We start from the raw sequence: 20,377 nt of genomic DNA on the forward strand, positions 1-20,377 counted from the left end.
AAGGGTTTCAACATAAAATATCTGTTGTCATTGAATAACATCCCTCTTGAGGCAAAAGGGCCAACAATCCAGTTAAATACTCATACCCAATTTCACGAAATGGCAAGAGGAAAGTAAAAGCAGATACCTCCCCTGTGTGAGCTTTCTGTTTGTTAATTACACTGTAGCTAAAGTATGCAGACACCATCTGTTTCACTCAGACAACATTATATACTCAGAGAAAGTATATGGAAGCTTGAAAGTTGCACTCAATTATCTTTCTCTTTCCTTCAGGTCCTCAAATATATTTCTTTCCTGGTGAGTAAAAAAATATTTCTATATAGCAACAGTGTAATTTAAGTTGTGTAGTTAGTTAGACATTATTTTTAAAATCTTAATTTAAGAAAAAATAAAAAATAAAAATAAAAAATCTCCATGAATCTAATAAGGAGTATCTACACTAACTTTGCAGCATCGAGTATTTGAGAAGGATCACTGTGACTTTGTGAACCTGGACTGAAGAGTGAGAGAAATGCTGAGGCAGTAACACTTCATGGATCCTTTAAACTGTCATCATTAGATCTCAACAGACTGCAAGAGCATGGAGAATCAAATAAAATACTTCTTCTTTCAGATGAAACTCTAAAACCTCTTTTCAGGTAAAGCACTGGAAGTAGCTGCTTTATGACTTTACTCCCATTTCCCATCCATTTTTCCTTGCAACTCCATTCTTATTCTGCATCAATCTCTTTTTCCACTCACCCTAAATGACTACCTGAATAAGTTCAGTGCATAAAGCTCTCCCCAATCCCTTTTTGGCCTCAACATTAAATAAAGGAGCATGTCTGAATCTGAAAAGCAGATATGTGAGGTGGTAAAATGGCAAAAATATGTTGGAGCTAAGGAATTAAGAATCCTATTCATGGCTTCAAAAACCAGATGATGAAGCAGTTTAAATGTCTTTTACTTTGTCCTCTAATTGACATACTTCATTCTTCCTTCAAATTACTGTGTGTGCACACGTGTTATTTGTCATACACATAGAAAGAATGAGGGTAGGGGAAAACAAGGGCTAATACAACTACCAAGCACAGAAAGCACAAGGTAAATAACATTATCATTAGGAGTCTCTGTGTCAACCCATGCTAGAAACATTGCTACTGCTAGACAAAGTGATGATATTAGATCAGATCTTGCTAATCTTGAAGAAATATATATAAACTTCACTGACCATAAAAAAAGAATGTCAAAATGGACCTCACTCAATTATTTCTTCTGTATCAACACTAAAAATGTCTAAAGAGATTTAATAACAGTTAAGTAACTGTTTAGATTTGTCACCATGCTGCCTGTAATAAGATGAAATAGTGCTAGAAGGCAAAATGGAGAAGGACACTGCTGTTCCTGTAGTGCTATTTCCCATTTGATCCTGTACAGGCACAGCAGGAATGAAAACTCTGCACAGATGTCTCTGAAAGCAGAAACTCTTATTGATTAGAAAAGGATGGAGCCTTTAACATGCCTACATCACCTCCTTTGTGAAAAACACTAATCATAACTGTAAGCATTCTGGCACTGCCACAGCTGCCCTTGAAACAAAGCCAAATTAACAAAGGACATGATTATTTTTTTATTTATTTTTTAAGAATAAAAATATAGGTTTACAACAAATCTGCAAGCCTGGGCCAAATCTTTCCCTAACAAAGTTAGAAATGTTGTCACTGGTTACAGTTGCTCCCAGCACTACAATTACCTGTGAGTGAAACACCTTATTAAAAAATTAAAAATTAAATTCATAGACTTACTTGAAAACTGTATGGCGAATCCAGATTTGCTGATATAAAAATCTGTGTCAAACTGGATAGTTACTATGTTGAGTGTACTGTGAATGCCTTCAGGAACAAGGGATCCACTAATTTCTTTGAGTAACATCTCATTCTCAGGTGGACCATCCCAAACTCGTAGAATGTCATGGGATGCCTCAGTATCAAAAGCAAGAAACTGGAGGCTGTAAGAATACCATGATTTTACTGTCAGCTTTCATATTACTCAACAACATATCCTTAGGAACAAAACTAAACCAAAAAAGCAAATAAACTGTGATTTCCAAGGGTGATTTTCCATAATGTTTCACACCTTTACCTTTGGATGCATAAAAATACAATATGAAAATCCTTTTGCAACTAATATTTTTTTTGGCCAATGTGAAATAAATATATTTCTTTAGTCATTCAAATAATCTATAAATACCCACACAATCTTTTCAGAAAATAGTTTTGTTTTTCTTAAGACAATATTATGTACCACATTCCCATCAAAATAAATTAAACAGAACTGTAACCTCGTGCAATTAGTGATATAGTGTGAATATATGTCTAAGTAAAGAGAACTACTGAAACACAGGTGGTTTTTTTTAAATGTAAACTCTTCCACTGAACAGTTCTGCTGACTCCAGCACATTTTACTTTGTATATATTCAATCTTGTAACTTTGATATTAAAATACCATTCATATTAGATAATTTTAAAACAGATTTCCAGTTAACATTTCTAGTTTGTATATATGCAAACATATATACATATATGATTTTTTTCTTAAAATTCATTGGCGTTTCACAAAATTATAGTGAATTTTAAAGCCTGATCTTCATCAGACAATGTTTATTGAAAAACAGATAGTTTCAACAAAAACCTACATATTCAAACTTAGAATGCCAAAAATACTGGCCTTGAGCTACATCTTAAATTTTAAATCCCAGATCCCACTTTTTTCCAAATAAACAGGTAAGATTTGGTTATTATATAAACAAAAATATTTGTTATAATTTTAAAATTTGTTGTCAGTACCTGACAATATTTCCTGGGTCTACTTCAATCACCCACATGCAACGCAGATTGTTGTCATAGGGAAAAGGATAGCCAGGAGATAAGATTCTTCCTGATGATTCTCCTTTAAAACGGCCTCCACATTCAGCTAATAGAAAAACAACATTACATAATGTGTTAATTTTAATTCATTATAGACGGTCTTCCAGCTAATCATCTGAGCAATCAGTTTCTTTTTTTCTAATAATTTTTAATACACCATAATATTAGAAAACATGCCATTATATAAAGAAAGGAACATGGATTGTTACTTAAAAAAAAACCAAAAACCAAAAACCAAAAAAAACAACCCACCAAAACCCAACTAAAACCAACATGTCACCCTAAAGCAGTAAAATTAAATTTAAAAAAACTAAACAAGTGAGTAAGTAGATTTTAATTTTTTTTAAAAGAGACAGGAAATATATTAAATAAAAACAGGCTATTCAGGGAGAAAGTCAGCCTTTTAGCCTAGGAAAAAAAAAGTTATAAAACTTGTCCTATAGTATTTCTTAGAGGATAACAGATGATAAGTAGCTCCCTCCTAGATGGCCTCAGCCAGTCATTAGGTAAAACTGAGTATTCCATAATCTTAATACCTAATCTTTGAGAAAACCTGATTTTTTTAATGTAGATCCCTGAGGTCTTTAAAGACTTCCTATTTCTCTTTCCTTCCTTTTAAAGCCCCCTTAATATTTTCTCTCTTGTGAAGTCCAAAGCAAAAATAATGCTTTGATTAGATCTCTTGGTATAGTTAAAATGCATTTTTATTTTGATTTAGCAGCACCTAAAATATTTAGTTGAGAGATTATTACCTTATCATCTGTGAATTCCATGATAAAATATTATTGAAATGCTACTCCTGGTGGATTTTCTGACATAATAAAAGCAAATTTGCAGAGACAGGTGGCCTTTCATATCTTTTTAAAGCACTTTGCCAATCTGTTAATTCCTAAATACTCTAAAAAAAATATTTCGTAATTATTCAACTTGGAGGATAGCATAGTCCATTATTCTTCCAGTAGAGTAAGGATATAAATAAAGTACACTATAAAGAAAGAATTACTCACTGACAGAGTGAATGAAATTAAAAATTAATTACATTTCATCCAGGACCACTGAACAGCTACAAGTTTATAATTCCTAATTATCACACAGGATAACCAGTTTGCTTTTTTATTATGATTTTTGAAGGTTCCCTCTCTCTCCCCAGTGGCTTATTTCTGCAGCAAAGTTCCAGCTCCCCAGTTCTGCTGGTTGCTGAATCAGCTGGGCAAGTGGGGACTTCTGAGAAAGCAATATTCTCTCAGGTTGCAGTCAGCAGTAACAGAGCAAACACCTTTTTATCTTACATCTCCAGATTGCTTACTATGAAAACAATCCTAATTAAGAATCTTAATTTTGCCTCCAAGTGTCAACACTAAAGATTCTTCTAAGGATATCAAGTTAAAGGAAATATATATTATACTACATTTCTTCCTGCAAATTCTAAGGATAGTATGTTGTATTGGAACATGTTTAAGATGTATGATTACAACAGCTTGAAAAGTTTTGCTATTGTCTTGTCAATGTCATATGTCAAGTGTCATACACGAACAGTAGCATTATTAAGCCAACTTCTGATAGTAGCAGCAAATTAAAGCGTCTGTTGACTTATGTTGCTCATAAATATCCAGGAAACAATTTTATTTGTACATTATTTCATGCAAAGCATCACTGTTTTCACAGATTCTAGGGGTTTGTCTGAACAATCTGTAGACCTAAAAGATCTTGTGGTATGCTGGGACGAAGTTCTTGTAAGCATGAAACTTGAGTGCACAGAGCTACCTGACTCATAAAAAAGTACTCTGGAAATAAAGGGCATCAGTATTGCAAAAACAATGTTTTGTGGTTTTTTTTTTATTTCCTTTCATAGCAAAGAAGCTTAGTTTCAATCTGCTTCTAACTAAAAGTGGATGTTGAAAGAAGGATTCCTATAAACCAGAAATGTTAGAACAGTTTTGCCGCTGATTCATCTTCACCTCCTGCTATTTAAGCCATTCCTGAATTTAAAGTCTCAAAACCTGACTATTTTGATCACGGATGAGTAAGAGATGTTCAGACTCAGGCTTTTGTTTGGACATATTAAAGAGATATCTAAAAGAGGTCTCAGTCCTGTATAAAAACCTTTGTGATGCAATTTTGCTGTTTTCTTTGAGGAACATTTCTAATCCGAGCATTTTTTCTCTTACTGATCTTGCGCATTTCTTAACTGCCCTTCTGTTTCCCAGTTCTATTCTAGCCAATTATTTCCTCATGTTGTATCATTACTAAGAAATCATTAGTCTTTTACTACATATTTTTCAGCCCAAGACACCAACTGATGTCTAAGACATTTTATAGGATTCATACCGCATGCCTCCAAGAGTATTTTAAAGAACCTGCAGTGATCCTTAATTAACATTAAAAACTAGAAAGTATCATTTACAATTGGCATTCAAAAACTTTCTTAAGCTTGTCTAAACAAAATCTCATTTGTGTTAATTAAAATTCTTTTAAAATCTATTTATCCAAACCTATAAAATCCTCAGGTTGGGATGGATACTACTGTTGATACAGCCAACAGATTTACAGCTGTCTAACTCTCTCTGGATGCAAGTAACATGTTATACTACTTGGCTTTGGAGAAATACCTGACTGAGAAATAAACAAAATCAATATAAATCATTCTGAAGTTCATTTAAATGACATCATCTATGTACTTTTGTTTGCTTAAGGAGGAGCAATACGTACAAATACATGCTATTCTAAACTGGATTGATAAATAACTTCTTTGTGAATAGCAGATTAATAGATATGTTTTGAATGAGATTAATTTAAAACACAAGAAGTTTATACTACAGATTGATTCACATTCTAAATAGATTCACTTAGCGCATTTTGGAGAAATTATAATGTAGTTTTCACAAAGAGTCTGGTGGCAGTGCAAAACCTAGGTGCTTAATTTGTGTAATTTTTTTTGAAAGATAGTGATTTGAGTTGGATGGTTTACCAGTACTCAAACAAAAAAAAAGAATGTAAAACCTTGAGCATATGCAACATATCATCACTTCTAATAGAGGTCCAGATTCAGCTCTGGATTTCAGTCTATTGACATTTTTTGCTAGTTTATATCAGATCTGAATCTGGCTCACTTCCTAATCCATAAATGGTCAACCTGTACATTTTGAGCTGTTTACATGCAATTTGGAGAGGGATTGCTGAATAATTAAATCCAGGGACCTTCCTCCAAACAGCCTCTGTCATGTAGGGGACACATGATAATAGTGTTTACCTCCCATCTGTGAGCTATTCTAGTGACTCCCTTCCAGTAGCTCTTCTAGATTTGAACTATATGATGTTTTGAATTTTTACATAGAATGTGAGAATGTTGAATCTCCCACAGTTAGTGTAAATAGTGTGCAGTATGTAATCTAGATAATCAGTAAAATAATGAAGGAATAATTTTAGACATATTTACCTTGGTCTGTTTTAAAACTAAGCAATAACTCAGTGATATATATATATACATATATATATGAGTGTTACTACGGTGATACATCCTATGATTTTTAATGCTTATAATGGAACTGAAAATGTCATTTTCATTCAGACTTTTAATTTCAACTCTCTGGCACTTTCACATTTTATTTGATCTTTTTTGTTTCAACTTCCATCATATGTTCTTTGTACACCTCCTGTTCGCTACTTGCATGTTCCAATGCCATGGTTTCCCCCTAATTCTTTGGTTTCATATATCCTAAACTATGTAGAAATTAGTTAAGGCTTATCATCAATTTGGGATTTACGCATTTATTCCATAATTATTACTCTAAGAGAGGTGTTCAGTTCTTAATTGTTGCATACTTTTCCTAAATGGCCTTTATGTCTTGATAAAGATATGCCAAAGTACATTGTTTTCTGCGATGGTTTTTGTCAGTGTTAGGTTGATGGTTGGACAAGATATCTGAAAGGTCCCTTACAACCTAGGCAATTCTATGATTCTATGATTCCATCAATTCTGTCAAATTTAAATCTAGGCACAAAGTACATTATCCCTTGCTTCCCCTACTCACTAAATCCCAATTTCCTCTAAAGTAGATGAAAAAATAAGAAAATTACTATAATATTTAAGTCTTGTCTTATTTTTGCTCTCCTATGGAAGAAATTGAGCCTGTAGGCACCTGCACAACTTATAAAGTTATTGTAATACTGTAATAACATGTATAATATTGTGTTATTCATCACACATGCATAACAGAAGCCAAAATACTATGTAACTCTATATCTCTTCATATCTGTAATTTTTTATTTTTATTTATTTTATAGTATTTATCTGTAAATATATGAAAAGTTTTCTAGCTTAATGCTATTTAGATACAATTAGGAAAAAAACCAAAGCCAACTAGTTTTAGAACTCCTCATAAAACATGTCCTGCCTTTCTGATTAAGTTATCTTTTTATATTGAGTATTTGCTGACTATAACTAGATTTTCACACATTAGAAATTTTGGTATGCATAAATGTTTAGTAATTACTATATTTTTCAAACTTAAAAAAGGCAACACCACTCACATAGACCTGGGTGAGATTTATTTATGCAGACAGATCTGTAAATGTATGTGTAAACAGATCTGTACACATACAGATCAAATTTCACATAGCTCTAACAATCCTTACTATTTTTTTCTTTCTTATATTCAGATAATAGTTTATGTAACTTAAAAATAAAAGAAAAGAAAAAAGGAGTGTAGTACCAATACATGATGGCAGAGGATAGTCCCACGCCCTTCTTTCCCCAGTCATACACTTTAGAAGGCTACTTCCATGGAGCGTGTAACCTGGGTTGCATCCATAAATTATAGTGCTTCCAGCAAAATGGCCCTGGTCACTGATTTTATACCCAAACTGTGGCACACCAGGGTCCTCACAATGTGAAAGCTCAAAACCTGCAGCAGGAACAAAACATTGTAGTTAAAAAAATCAAAAAGAAAAATATATTAAAGAAATCAAGATTTTCTGTTTTCCAATGGAAATCAAACATTTCCAAGCTTCATGTAACAACATATTTAAGGTTTCTTCTCTGTTTTTAAACAGTCTAAGGATGAAAACAGTCTATACCCCCCACTTAGAGCATGCAAACCAAACTGTGTCATAACATCTTTTTTCCTAAGAGTCCAATTAAAGACTGAGAAGGAAATTCATTATCATTATCAATCAGTTCTAAAATGATATGATAAATTATGAAATGGAAGTTAAAGTGACTGTCAATTTATTTTGATGACAACTTAGTTTGTGAATAGACATTTAAAGGTTCATAAACAGAAGTGCACAGCAGATTCATTTACTGTTATTGCGCACAGCAACACCAATGGCACAATAGCACCTATGGCACCAAAGAAACACTGCTATATTCATCAATCCTTACCTTAATCCTGTGTTCATTAGTCTATAAATTTAAAAACGACATGCAGGAAGCAATGATAATGATGATATAGAGAATTCAAGCCAAACAATATGGACATTTTAGAGAATTAAGAGATGTGGAGCAAGAAAGAAACAAAATGACTTATGCATTATACAGAAACAGGGAAGCATATTGACATTTGGGGAAACATAAACCGTAATTTGGGAGAAAGATTTTCTATTCCAAATAAGGTCTTCTGTTATTAACTGAGAAGCAGCTCAAACCTTCACTTTGTTCAAAAGCAAATGTATTTTATCAATATCATGCAGCTCAAGCTGTTTATAGGTAAAAAAGGCACATTGTGTTATATTGATATTCCTCTATGTAGGTGATATGGGAGCAAATGAAGGGTTTTTCGTATCTGCATTGTTCAGTGAAGTGATTTACACGGTATTTGTCCATCTGGTCAACTACCACAATCTCTCCTTTCACAGCCTTTCACAATCTCTCCTCAGGTACTGAATCATTATTATTAATTGATTGAAAAAGTGTTAATTATTTTATTTTACAGACAAAATGTTTCAGGTTGGATAAGGCTGTTTGCTCACATAAGGAAAAAAAAATTGGTCAAATGCTGTATCTTCCCAGTTCTTCCTTCAGCTCATTTAATGTCTCACTGAAAATGGCTCACCTACTGAAGAGCCTCCACAACCTCTGAGCTGAACCACATTCCTAGCTAAGCCATTGTTTCCCAGTACAGATTGCACAGCAGAAGCTCTAAAAGAGGCTAAGGTAAGTCCCAAATGAAGAACATTTTGATATTACCAGTCTGGTCATTTATTGACCAGCTAGAATTTACTGTCCTCTAAGAAAATTGTTGATTTGTTAAAATGTACGTTGGTCCCTGAGATGTCCTCATCTCTGGATGGCCTGCTTACAGACACAGAACCAAAGTAGTCTTTTTAACTGATCACTTTCCTCTTGAGGGTGAAGATGTAACTCCCTTCCCTAAGTGTAGGTATTAGCAGCGCTTTTGCTGCCCTATGTGTATTTCAGCTATCCACACAGCGCTGGCAGTTCTGGCAACAGAATCAGAGGGAAAATGGCATCCTTTTGGAGAAGCACCTGGTATCTAGGGGCACAGTGAAGGGGATCCAGAATGGCAATGTTGGCTATTTTAGACAACTGAAAGAGCACAAGTGCTCACAATGCATCCCTCAAGATACAGAATGTTTCACCACAGCTTGTGGGGATTTTGTTTACTGCTTAAAAGCATCAGGGTAAGCCCATGGTACTTTCGGAAGGTTTCATTGTCTGCATCTATGCAAAACAAATATTAGTGGTCTTTCCGAACATAGGAAACGGCCAACAGGTGATGATCAGCGGTATGAGGTCTAGTGGGAAGCCAGTAACTAGCAGCATGCCCTAGGGGTCAACACTGGGTCCAACCTTGTTCAATGTATTCATTAATGATTTGAGTGATGGAACAGAGTGTACCCTCACCAAGTTTGCTGATAAAACCAAACTGGGAGGAACGGCTGGTACAGTAGAGGGTCATGCTACCACCCAGAGTTACCTTAATAGGCTGGACAAATGGGCAAACATGAACCTCAGGAAGTGCAACAAGAAGTGCAATGTCTCGTACCTGGGAAGGAACAACCCCATCACCAGAATATGCTGGGGGCCACACAGCTTGAAAGCAGATTTGCAGAAAAGGACCTGAGGGTCTTGGTGGATGGCAGTCTAAACATGAGCAGCAATCTGTCCTTTCAGCAAAGAAGGCTAATGGTATCCTGGCCTGCATTAGAAGGCATATTGCCAGCAGGTTGACAGAGGTGATCCTTCCCCCCTACACTAAGCACTGCTGAGGCCACACCTGGAGTATGGTGTCCAGTTCTGCGCTCTCCAGTACAAGAGAGGCATGGAGTTAATGAATAGAGCCCAGCAAAGGGCCACTAAGATGGTTAAGGGACAGTAGCATCTCTCCTATGGGTGTAGGCTGAGAGAGCTGGGACTGTTCAGCCTGGAGAAGAGAAGGCTCACAGGGAATCTTATCCATGCATATAAATCTGAAGAGAGAGCGTAAAGGTGATGAAGTATACCGAGTCTGGCTGGGATGGAATTAATTTTCTTTATAGCAGCCCATATGGTGTTGTGTTTTAGATTGACTAAACCAGTGTTGATAACACACCAATGTTTCTGCTGTTGTTGAACAGTGCTTGCACAGCATTAAGAACTCTGTTTCTCACTCAGCCTCCACAGCAAGTAGGCCAGAGGTAGGCAAGAGGCTGGGCACACAGCTGGGACAGCTGACCCCAGCTGACCAAAGAGATATTCCATGCCGTATAATGTCATACTGAGCAATAAAACTAGGAGATAGCCTTTCCGAAGAGGCCATTGCGCAGAGACTGACTGGGCATCGGTCTGTTTGTGGGAGGTGATGAGTGACTGTCTTTGCATGACTTGGTTTTTCTTTTTCTCTTTCCTCCCTATATTTATTTTGGCCCATGAGTTTTTCTATTTTTTCTCTTCCAATTCTACAAATACCTACAAAAGAAGATTCAACACTGTTCAGCCTAATAACTTTTCAGGCTGGGAAAGTGCATTCTACAAGAATGCCTGTCTCAAAAGACAGGAAATGTTAATGATAAGGTTCAAGTGCTGGGCTTGGACATACCAATATAAATAAGAAAAATGAAATACTTCGACATTTACATAGTAACACCTCATTGGAATGCCTATCTTTAATCATAGGGTACAGTCCTATGCTATCACGGGCTATACATGGTATAATTATGCAACTTTCCCCTGAAAAATAATTACATACTTTTGTAGTATCTTGAAATATTTTCCTTTCATTCTGTTAATCTTTTTTCTTTTTTTTTTTTAATTAGAATTAGTTTTTAAAACATGATGGAGAGTTTTTGAAACGTAAGAACATTTTTTGAACAGGTGAAAACGCACTTAAAATTTAAGCATAGGGAGAAAAAAGGATGTTCACAGCTGCATTGCAAAAGTACCTTATAATACTGTTCTGCTTGCTAAGAATTCAGTTTTATATAATAATTAAGAGATGATGAAATAATTATACACTAAAGAAGTAATATACACTACATGTCAATAGACACATGTAACAATCACATAAATTTTCAGAAGATGCCACTTAACAAAATAGAGTGTATCTCTGTTTCCAATGTACCCTTTAAGCCAGAGATATGAAAAGATTTTTTCCTCTTCTAATCTTTATAGTTTAATTTTGTCAGTCTACATATAGGTAAAAAGTTTTTGTTAAGAATCTTTCTTTATCATTTCAGTTACAAATTGGATTATTCTAAACAATAATCCAAACTCAGAAATTGCTAATTTAATGCAAAGTTATTATCAGACACGAGTCTTAAGATGAAGAATGTCTTTTACTTATGAATTACCTTTATGAAACTACGAGTTTTGGTTACATATTTAAAACTACTCACATGTTTAGGTATTTTTATGTGCTAATACAACCAACTGAAAATTATCCTATTTTTTCTTATCCTTTCCAAGACTGAAAAAAACTTCAAAACAAGACTCCATAAAAAAAGACAGTGGTTTAAGTACCAAACTACACAAAGTACTGTCACAGCAAGATTTCAGTATGCTACATGTTTTGGCTTTTTTGAGGTATAATTATGAAACTATATTATTTTGATAAGTGATGAGTGCTTTGCTGTTGATTTGATCATAATTTGTCTTTTGACCTCATTTTCATCTTATGAGCAAAGAATTTTCATTCCTTCAAATCATAAGTCTATTACAATTTTTTTTTCAAATACTTACTAGTATACACAAGCTGAAAACCTTCATCAGTGCCCTCCATGTCTGAGTTAAATTCCAACCACAAATGATTTGAAGTACTACTCAGCGTCAGGCCTCTTAACGATGCCCCAGTATATGCACCCAACAGGTGAGCAGTATTGTCTTTGCCATCATAGATCTGTGAAACAGATACAAGTTCTACAGTTATGAAGAAAAAAAACAACTTACATTTGATTTACAAAATAATTCTGTACATCTCCATTACAAGGGAGGGCAGCTTTGCCAAGGGAGATCTATTGCCATTCAACCTGAAGCATTATTTGGATATGCTGTTTGCCTCTCTTGAGTTAAGTTGACTTAATTGTGGTGATTTTTCAAATGCACAATTTAAAATATGTCAGTTCCTTTGTTTGCATAGCAATAGAAGTGGGCAGAGGTGCCATATCAGCTCAGTGTTTTTAAACCTCTGTGTTTTCTCTTTCCCTGCCAGTATTGTAATGCCGGTCACAACCTATCAGCTAACACCTATTTTGTGTAACTGTGTCTGCCTCAAGTCACTGAGGTGGCATAATAGAAAAGCTCACATCTCCCTAACTTTGACTTGTTAAATACAGCTCTGATTTTTATTTTTTTTCTTTGTAAATAGAGGTTAGAACATAACTATAAAGTAAAAGGAGACTAGTAAATAAATCGAACAACCGTTTCTGTAAGTTGAAAGAGTAATGTAATCTATATGTAAATTGGAGTACAGCACTTTTATTATTTATTTTTCTTCAAGAGTTGTTCTTTTCCATATTTGAAACAGAAACTTCTATCAGACTACTAAGTATACAAAACAATGTTTCAATAATTCTCAGCAAACTTCCTTACAAGTTTGGTTGCTTTAAAATATCACAGGTTGTGGCATTCCTATCATTCCTAAAAATAGTTAAACTATAACTTAATGATAAGTGCTAACCCAACCATCATGTCCTGCAGGATTTATTTAGTGATAAACGGGTTTTAAGAAAAGAAACATTTGCAAATCAGCAAATTGATCTTTGAATAATTTTCAAATTGCAATACGGGGAAATTCTAAAGCTTTAGTAAAAAAATAGGGAATTGCCTCCAGTTCTAAATAAGATCTAATTCTATTAATTCAAAATGTAATCAAAGCTTGCATTTTTAAACAGGAATCTATACCACAATGAAATCAAAACAAATACACCATCAATAGTAGTAAGGCCATAAGGTGAATCTGAAATATTATGATGCCTGTTGCCCATCTCTGAGAATGACTTATACACGTTAATCCTATAGTCGTGGTTGCAGAAATTCTCATGTCTCTAGTAATATCAATGACCTTACATTTAACAATATGCTGAAGTAAAACAGCTGAAAAAAAACCCAAATAAGCCATTTATATCCACCTCTAATGAATAAATAACTGTGCAGCAGTTTAAGAAGTACAGCAAAATGAGTTAGCATCATTCCTTTTTACAGAAACAAGCAAATAAATTACAAGCAAACGGCACATTCAAATGCCAGTGTCCTTAAACAGAGTAAAAATAAGATATTAAAGCCAAAAAAGGTGCAATTATTGCTTATCAAAGTAATGTTAATATATACTAGCATTAGAATTGGTTTCTTAATTTTATTTAAGATTTCTTTAAAACTATACTGAGATCAATAATCAATTTGAAAAAAAAAAAAAAGATAGTACTGAAATGGACTTAGTTTTGTTTCAGTAACTGAAAGAAAAATGTCCATTCCAGTAGAACTACTGCTATCCTACAGAGATATTTACATCATGACAGATTTAAAGAAAACCCAGCTGGAGTTTGATGCTCTCTCTCCTAATCTCTCCAAGCTACTTATAACTACTAACACCCAAAGATTCAGGATTAATTTTATTTTTAAACAGTACCTAAGAGTAATCCATTTCCTGCTATGTGTGTTATCACTCATAATTAACCAAAGGAAGCTATTAATAAGTTAGACCAACTATTCTCAATGTCTTGCCAGAACTTCCCATAAGCCACTTCATGATACAAATTTTCTTCATGTTAGAATTTCCAACACATATTTCATTGCCAATTTTGTTAACTGTCCTACCATATTAAACATTTCACATTGGCACACTCACATCTCTACAGAGTTGACACTAATTCTACTTTATGGGCTAACTAGTTGTCCCACTGTATAATAGTGGGGTCTCCCATAGGACAATAAATGGATGTATATTTTGAATACAATTCTCAATTTAAGTCACCTTGTCCTTTTTGTGCTTCAGTCAAGTTAACGGGTACTAAATAGAATTTTTGGGATGTAATTTAAATGACACAGTTTAAGTTGCGAACAAATTGATAACAGCCTACATTCTCTTATAAGATTTGCACAACCTGCATTTTCTTTCTAACCTTCCTAAAACAGGTTGTAGTTTTGCTTAAGATTTTGAATGATTTAATAATTCAGCTTCACAATTTGATTGAGAAGACAAGATTATATGTGAATTAAGGTAGCATCATTATCTTATTTTTAAAACAGGAAGAATCTTTCTTATAGGCCTTGCCAGCACATCTGGATTTATGTCACTTGGTTGATAAATGTGTGGCCAAGAATAATCATTATGAAAATATTATTTGGCTGGATGCATTTTCCTTAAAGTCATCCTATAGCATTAATGCAAAGATATTTGATTCATGACTGTATAATGCGTGAATATGCCAGTGACAAACTATTTGGAAAACAGAGGTCCATCTTTATCAGCTATTTGAAGGTCTGCTCTTTTAAATGTTTAATTCATAAAGTGGAGAAAAGGCATAGAAAATTGCATTAATGTTCTTCATATCACAATGATATTTTGAAATGTTATAGGGAAGGATGATAATGGTGAACACTGTTTACATAAATATGGTTTGAACAGATAGATGTAATGTTTAATCTGGGGATGAGGCGTTAAGTTTGCATTTTCAGTGAGAGAATAAATAAAAATTCCTAAGCTTTTGAGGGGCTCTATTATCAACAAATTTTAAATGGAAATTAATGTTCTTTTTTCTGCTAATTTATTTAACTCCACAAAACTTTAGCAAGGGAATAGTATAAAGTGAATGTAAAATTTGTGCATTTTAATCAAACTATTTTTGAGATTTGCCATTGAAACATAAAAGGCATATGGATATGAAGATTTGTGCCTTTATAAAGAGAAGAAATAGCATAAAATCAGCAGCTCAGAGCTGAGGCTGTCAACACCCTGTCAAATGTATCATTTATATCACACGCAAATAGAAGCACTAATATAAAGACAGAAAAGGACCCATATGTTTGGGGATTTTTTTGTCCCCTACATTTATTACCTATTTCTCACTCATTTTTTTCAGGATGATATTGCTAAAAGGATTATGATAGCAAGTGTGGAGATTCTTAAGAAACAAATTAGCAAAAAGCCACAAACATTACCTCCCTTCAACATCTTTGCACAAAATCCTCAAAAGCTGAATCATGTGCAAACATTTCAAAGCTGTCCCACAGGTGAGACAGCACACAAATGCAGTAAAACTGAATTCTTAAAGCCATTTTTTTCCACTTAGGTGCAATCTCATCTGGCACATCAGCTCTCACTCTACATACTGACAAGCACACAACCTAATAAAGGAAAAAAAAAATCCCCACAAACAACTGATGTTCTCTTTCCATCTCAGTCCTTTTCATGCTTGGTGTTCCTTTCTCTTTTGTTTTAGGTTCACTAATGGAATCTGCCTGAAGATATTTTTTTGGGGGTCAGGGTTTGTTTTTTTAACATTAGCAGAAAATTACTATTAATCGGTACCATGCATAGGTACTTTTTTATTTATGTTGAAATCTACTGAAAATTAGAAAAAAAAAATAATCATATTATCTTTGTTCAAGCTTCAGTTTTAATAAAAGATGTCTTTCCCCCAGTAAATTAGAAAAGTATATTGAAAGATCTTTGACTTAAAAGAATACTTTCTACATTCAACTGATTTCAACACAAATAAAATGTTCACCACTAACAATGGACTAATCAGACACTACAGAGTTTACAAGCAAAACTGGTGTATGGAGGTAAAAGCAGGGAAAAAAGCAGGTAGAAATGTTCACATACTTTGAAAACCATATATTCTTTTTCCCTGCCTCCCACATAGGCAGTTTACTCTAAAAATTTTGAATTCTGGAAATGTAGAGCACAAACTCAGTTATCAGTAAAATTACAAAGAAGGAAACAATTGTTATACAGTTTCTGAGATTAATATTAAACGGATTGTCATGTAGTGACTATACAGATCTTAAATTCTTCATATGCCTTCATGAAACTTTCATGAATATTAAAACAAGATGTGGCACTATTAAGAGCAGGTTATAGGCCTACACACCCAAAAAAAAAATAAATGAAGTAGACACACGTATATTTCTTATAGTTTCCAATAAATACCAAATAGCCAAACAAAAAACCCCATTAATGCAAGGAGCCAGAGCAGTTACATCAAAAAGAGGAAAAGAGAATTGCACACTAAATGAAGTAAATGAAAAACAAATTGTATGTTCTGAAACCTCTGTTCTATAGCAGTTCAGAATTGTTAAATGGGAACTCCTCCTTCTCTGCCTGGGGAGTAACAGTAAGGGCAGTGATTTATTTGTGTTAAATATGCTGTTTCCCTCTAACGCTGTATTCCCAGTCCAGCTGTTTCATTGTTTCAGTCACAGTGTTTGTCAGGTATAAGTTTGATCCATGGTCAATGAATTCATGTGGTAAGCAGCAGACCTCATGACTTGATTAAAAAATGTATCTAAAGTTTAGTAAAATATTCAGCCTATTCATATTTTGAATGGAATTTTATCCGCGTAGTTCTAATAATCCAAAATTTTAGCTGACATAAAAATTAACACAAAGTACTTGATTGACTTCTTTGCCAACAGTTTCATCTATCAGTTCTGAAGAACAGAGATGCATTTTCCATTTCTTAACCAAAGTCTGTAGCTAAAAACTGAGCTTTAACTATGAAATATTATGGGGTTGCTTCATTTGTGTTTGGGGAAAGGAAGCCCTGTCTGGAAGCTGTTGTTTCAGTATATTGGTTTCCAAATGGTGAAATCCTTGCACTCCCTAGTTATTTTTAAACCTAACTTCCTTCCATTGCCATTTATTATTTCAGCAAACTTATTTTTTCTTTACTTACCTCAGAGTTCTTAGAGTTTCGTTAAGGCACTGATGTTTATACACATTTACAAAGTAGTGATATGTATTAGATAGGTCTACAGCATTTGTTGACTATTATTGATTCACTTAATACTAAAGTATAACCCTAATGTCCTACTCCTGTAGCCAAAAGTGTATTCTCTGCAGTCATCAAAACAGGCAAATTAGGCAGTATTTTCCCTTTTTTTCATTTTAGTTACCATTTCTACAGAAATGAAAGGAAGTCCCTGCAAACTTGTCTTCAAAGATGTTTTACTGGGATTAACATAAATCAGTCTAACACAATATAGGAAGAAAATCTGGATAACCAAGACTACTTTTCTTATCTTGAAGATTGTAATGATAAATACCGGGTATATTCCCAAGTCAGTCACACACCATATCTTCCACTGATTCTTTTTCAGCTCCTGGAGATGAGAAGTAATCAATAATAATAGGGATCAACAGACAACTTAGAACTGGTCCCATGAGAAAAATTTTGGAATGTGTGACTGCTGCTTTGGATTTCCTGAAACAAGACTCCTTTATCAAATGAACACATGAAAAAAGAGTCTGATGGGATTAAGACAATTTGTAAGAGCTGCATCTGAGAGATGAGGCAAGAAAAAACATGAGTTCCACAGATATTCCTTCCCACAATATTAAAGGTTGAGTGCCTCAGTCTTCCTAAAATGTCAGATAGGCTGAAAAAAGTGACAATCATAATAAAGAATACTTCTTGTAGTATTTTTAATAGATTGGGAGGAACTTTGGCTCATTATTATAATTCAAGGCTGCTGACTTGAAAAACAAACACTGTAATTACTAGATATTACTTTCATCAATAGACACACCTGCAAAACACAGCAAATATTTCTGCCATTGACATTTACAGCTTAGTGGTGGCCTCCCTCCATTTATAATTAATTTGGCATTACTTTTAAGTTCACAGTAATTGAGTAGCAATATTGAAGTAGAAGTTCATTTTATAAGCCTCTGAGTTAACATTTTCTAGTTAAACATCTGTAGTGCACATGCTTGGAATGACATTTGAGAAATCTTAAGTGCATAGATCTTTTCAAAATTGTATGTGCACTGAGTGATATATTATTATTCAGTTATATTTATATACAAGTTTATATAACTGTATATAAGTGTAGCTCCCTCCTCACAGTGTTACGACTTTTACACTAAGATAATAGGGTTGGATAGTTTCAACCTAAAAAGTGTTGAGGAAAATGGTGCCGTATATTTGTACTGGATGGGCATAAAAAGTGTGGACAGATATTAGGGTAGTTATTTGGGTGGATAAGGATTCAAGTTCAAGGTTTTTTTTTCCTTTCATCTTCCATTGGTTGTTTAGGTCTGCTTATGCCTTAGGTATAATTAAGCCCTTTTTGGAAGTGCCTCTGTCTGACAACTAATGACAGAAATCCTAACATAATACTCAGATGGCTAAAGATAGATGAGATAAACCCAGTCTGCATTGTAGATGTTTCTTAGAAATATATCTTTCCATAATCCTTCTCATTTTAATACACGTCAGAATATGGCAGAAAACCTTTTTTTTTTTTTTTATCAAACATGATTGGCACAGTACGCATTGTTTGTTTGATTTCTGAGAGGCAAGTTTAATTAAACTAAATATTCTGAAAAAATTATACAATTATTTAATTCCTTTTATGGATATCTTATTGTATGTAGATGGTATGTGCTAAAAGACGCTCACACAGATCATCATCAGCTTTAAATATGTAGTTGGCTGAACAATATATGCATCTGGAAATTTATTTTTGGGGAATACAGTAATAAAAATATATGAACAAATCGAAGTAAATGTTACTGAATTTATAGGGTGAAGTCTCTCTATAAAACTCTCAAATGTTCTAGTATCCTATTTTTCCCATTGTTGTTTCTTTGTTTATTGCAAAAATTCTCTTCACATGTAATTGCTATGATTATCATTTTGCAGGAGATGTTACATACCACACAAGATTAGAGTAATTTAATGCATAAACCTCATGTACAAAATATAGGATGTAGACAGTGTACTAAACTAAACTTCTGGGTGTAATGTTTATTATGCTTAGATCACAGCTCAAATTATGAAGACAGTGAGGAAGCAAACAGAATTTTTAAAAAATGTATTGATTAATATTTAACACTAAGAACAGAATATAAATACACATTAAGTTTGGTTTACAGTTTCAATCTCTTTTTTAATTATATGTGGTCAGAAAAATATATGTTTTAGGAAACAGATTATGGAAACACCTCAGGTTGCCTAATATTTAATTTCCTAGAAACGTAATGGGTTTAGATACGTATTTTCTAAGAGATAATATAAACTTACCTCATACCATACTATCACAGACAGATAAACATCAACAATATGAGGAACTACAAGTTTAGAAATAACAAATAAGTTACATGATTACATACCTTAAGAACATCTCCTTGGGCTAAGTGAAATGTTCTGGCAGAAATATTGATTCCTTTGCCTGCTTGTACCTGAATGCTATAAATACATTCATGGTTGTTTTCATAGTTAAGAGGATAATTGGGGGACAATAAGATTCCTTCATTGTTTGTCGTGGAGGCTCCACATTCAGCTGCAATTAAAAGAAAATGTTAAGGTATATTTTAATAGAAAACAAATATTTTTAGTAATGGTGATAATGGGAAGGTTAATGAAACCTAATTCAACATTATTAACATTTATTGATATTGAAAATCTAGTTCTAAATATATGTTCATGCAGTGATTGAAGGATACAAGAATATTTCTAAATTGCAATACTTTAATAAAAATATGTTAAATAATATGGAGAGTTATAATCATATTAGGGATATATTCCATAAATATAATGTTTTAAAGGATCTTTCTTGAATTTTGTTTTGGAGGAAATATACTTATTTTTACTTCTCTAATACAGAAACTCAAAGACTTGCAAATTAAAATAAAAGTACTCTGGAAGTTTATATGTGTACATATTTATACTTACATGCACGTGTATAAATATACATACATGCACATACACATATTTTCACACAGATTAGTGAAAAAAGAGAATCATTGTCTAATACTAGTTTACTAAAATAAACAACAGTCATTGGTATAAATTACAGTAGAGAAAGA

General features: G+C 33.6%; 1 protein-coding gene across 3 annotated transcripts in view; it reads right to left on the reverse strand.

Moving 5' to 3' along the window:
• Positions 1-20,377, reverse strand: part of CSMD3 (CUB and Sushi multiple domains 3) — a 684,352-nt gene that overhangs the window by 230,311 nt on the left and 433,664 nt on the right. For all 3 annotated transcript variants that reach the window (XM_074577705.1, XM_074577704.1, XM_074577703.1), the window contains 5 exons: positions 19,682-19,851; positions 12,085-12,241; positions 7,619-7,810; positions 2,826-2,952; positions 1,785-1,987 (listed from right to left, as the gene is read on the reverse strand). In XM_074577705.1, the coding sequence (XP_074433806.1) occupies positions 1,785-1,987; positions 2,826-2,952; positions 7,619-7,810; positions 12,085-12,241; positions 19,682-19,851 (849 nt within the window). The remainder of the gene's footprint in view (positions 1-1,784; positions 1,988-2,825; positions 2,953-7,618; positions 7,811-12,084; positions 12,242-19,681; positions 19,852-20,377) is intronic.

Source organism: Larus michahellis, chromosome 2 (genome assembly GCF_964199755.1).
Source record: "Larus michahellis chromosome 2, bLarMic1.1, whole genome shotgun sequence".
Lineage (NCBI taxonomy): Eukaryota > Metazoa > Chordata > Aves > Charadriiformes > Laridae > Larus > Larus michahellis.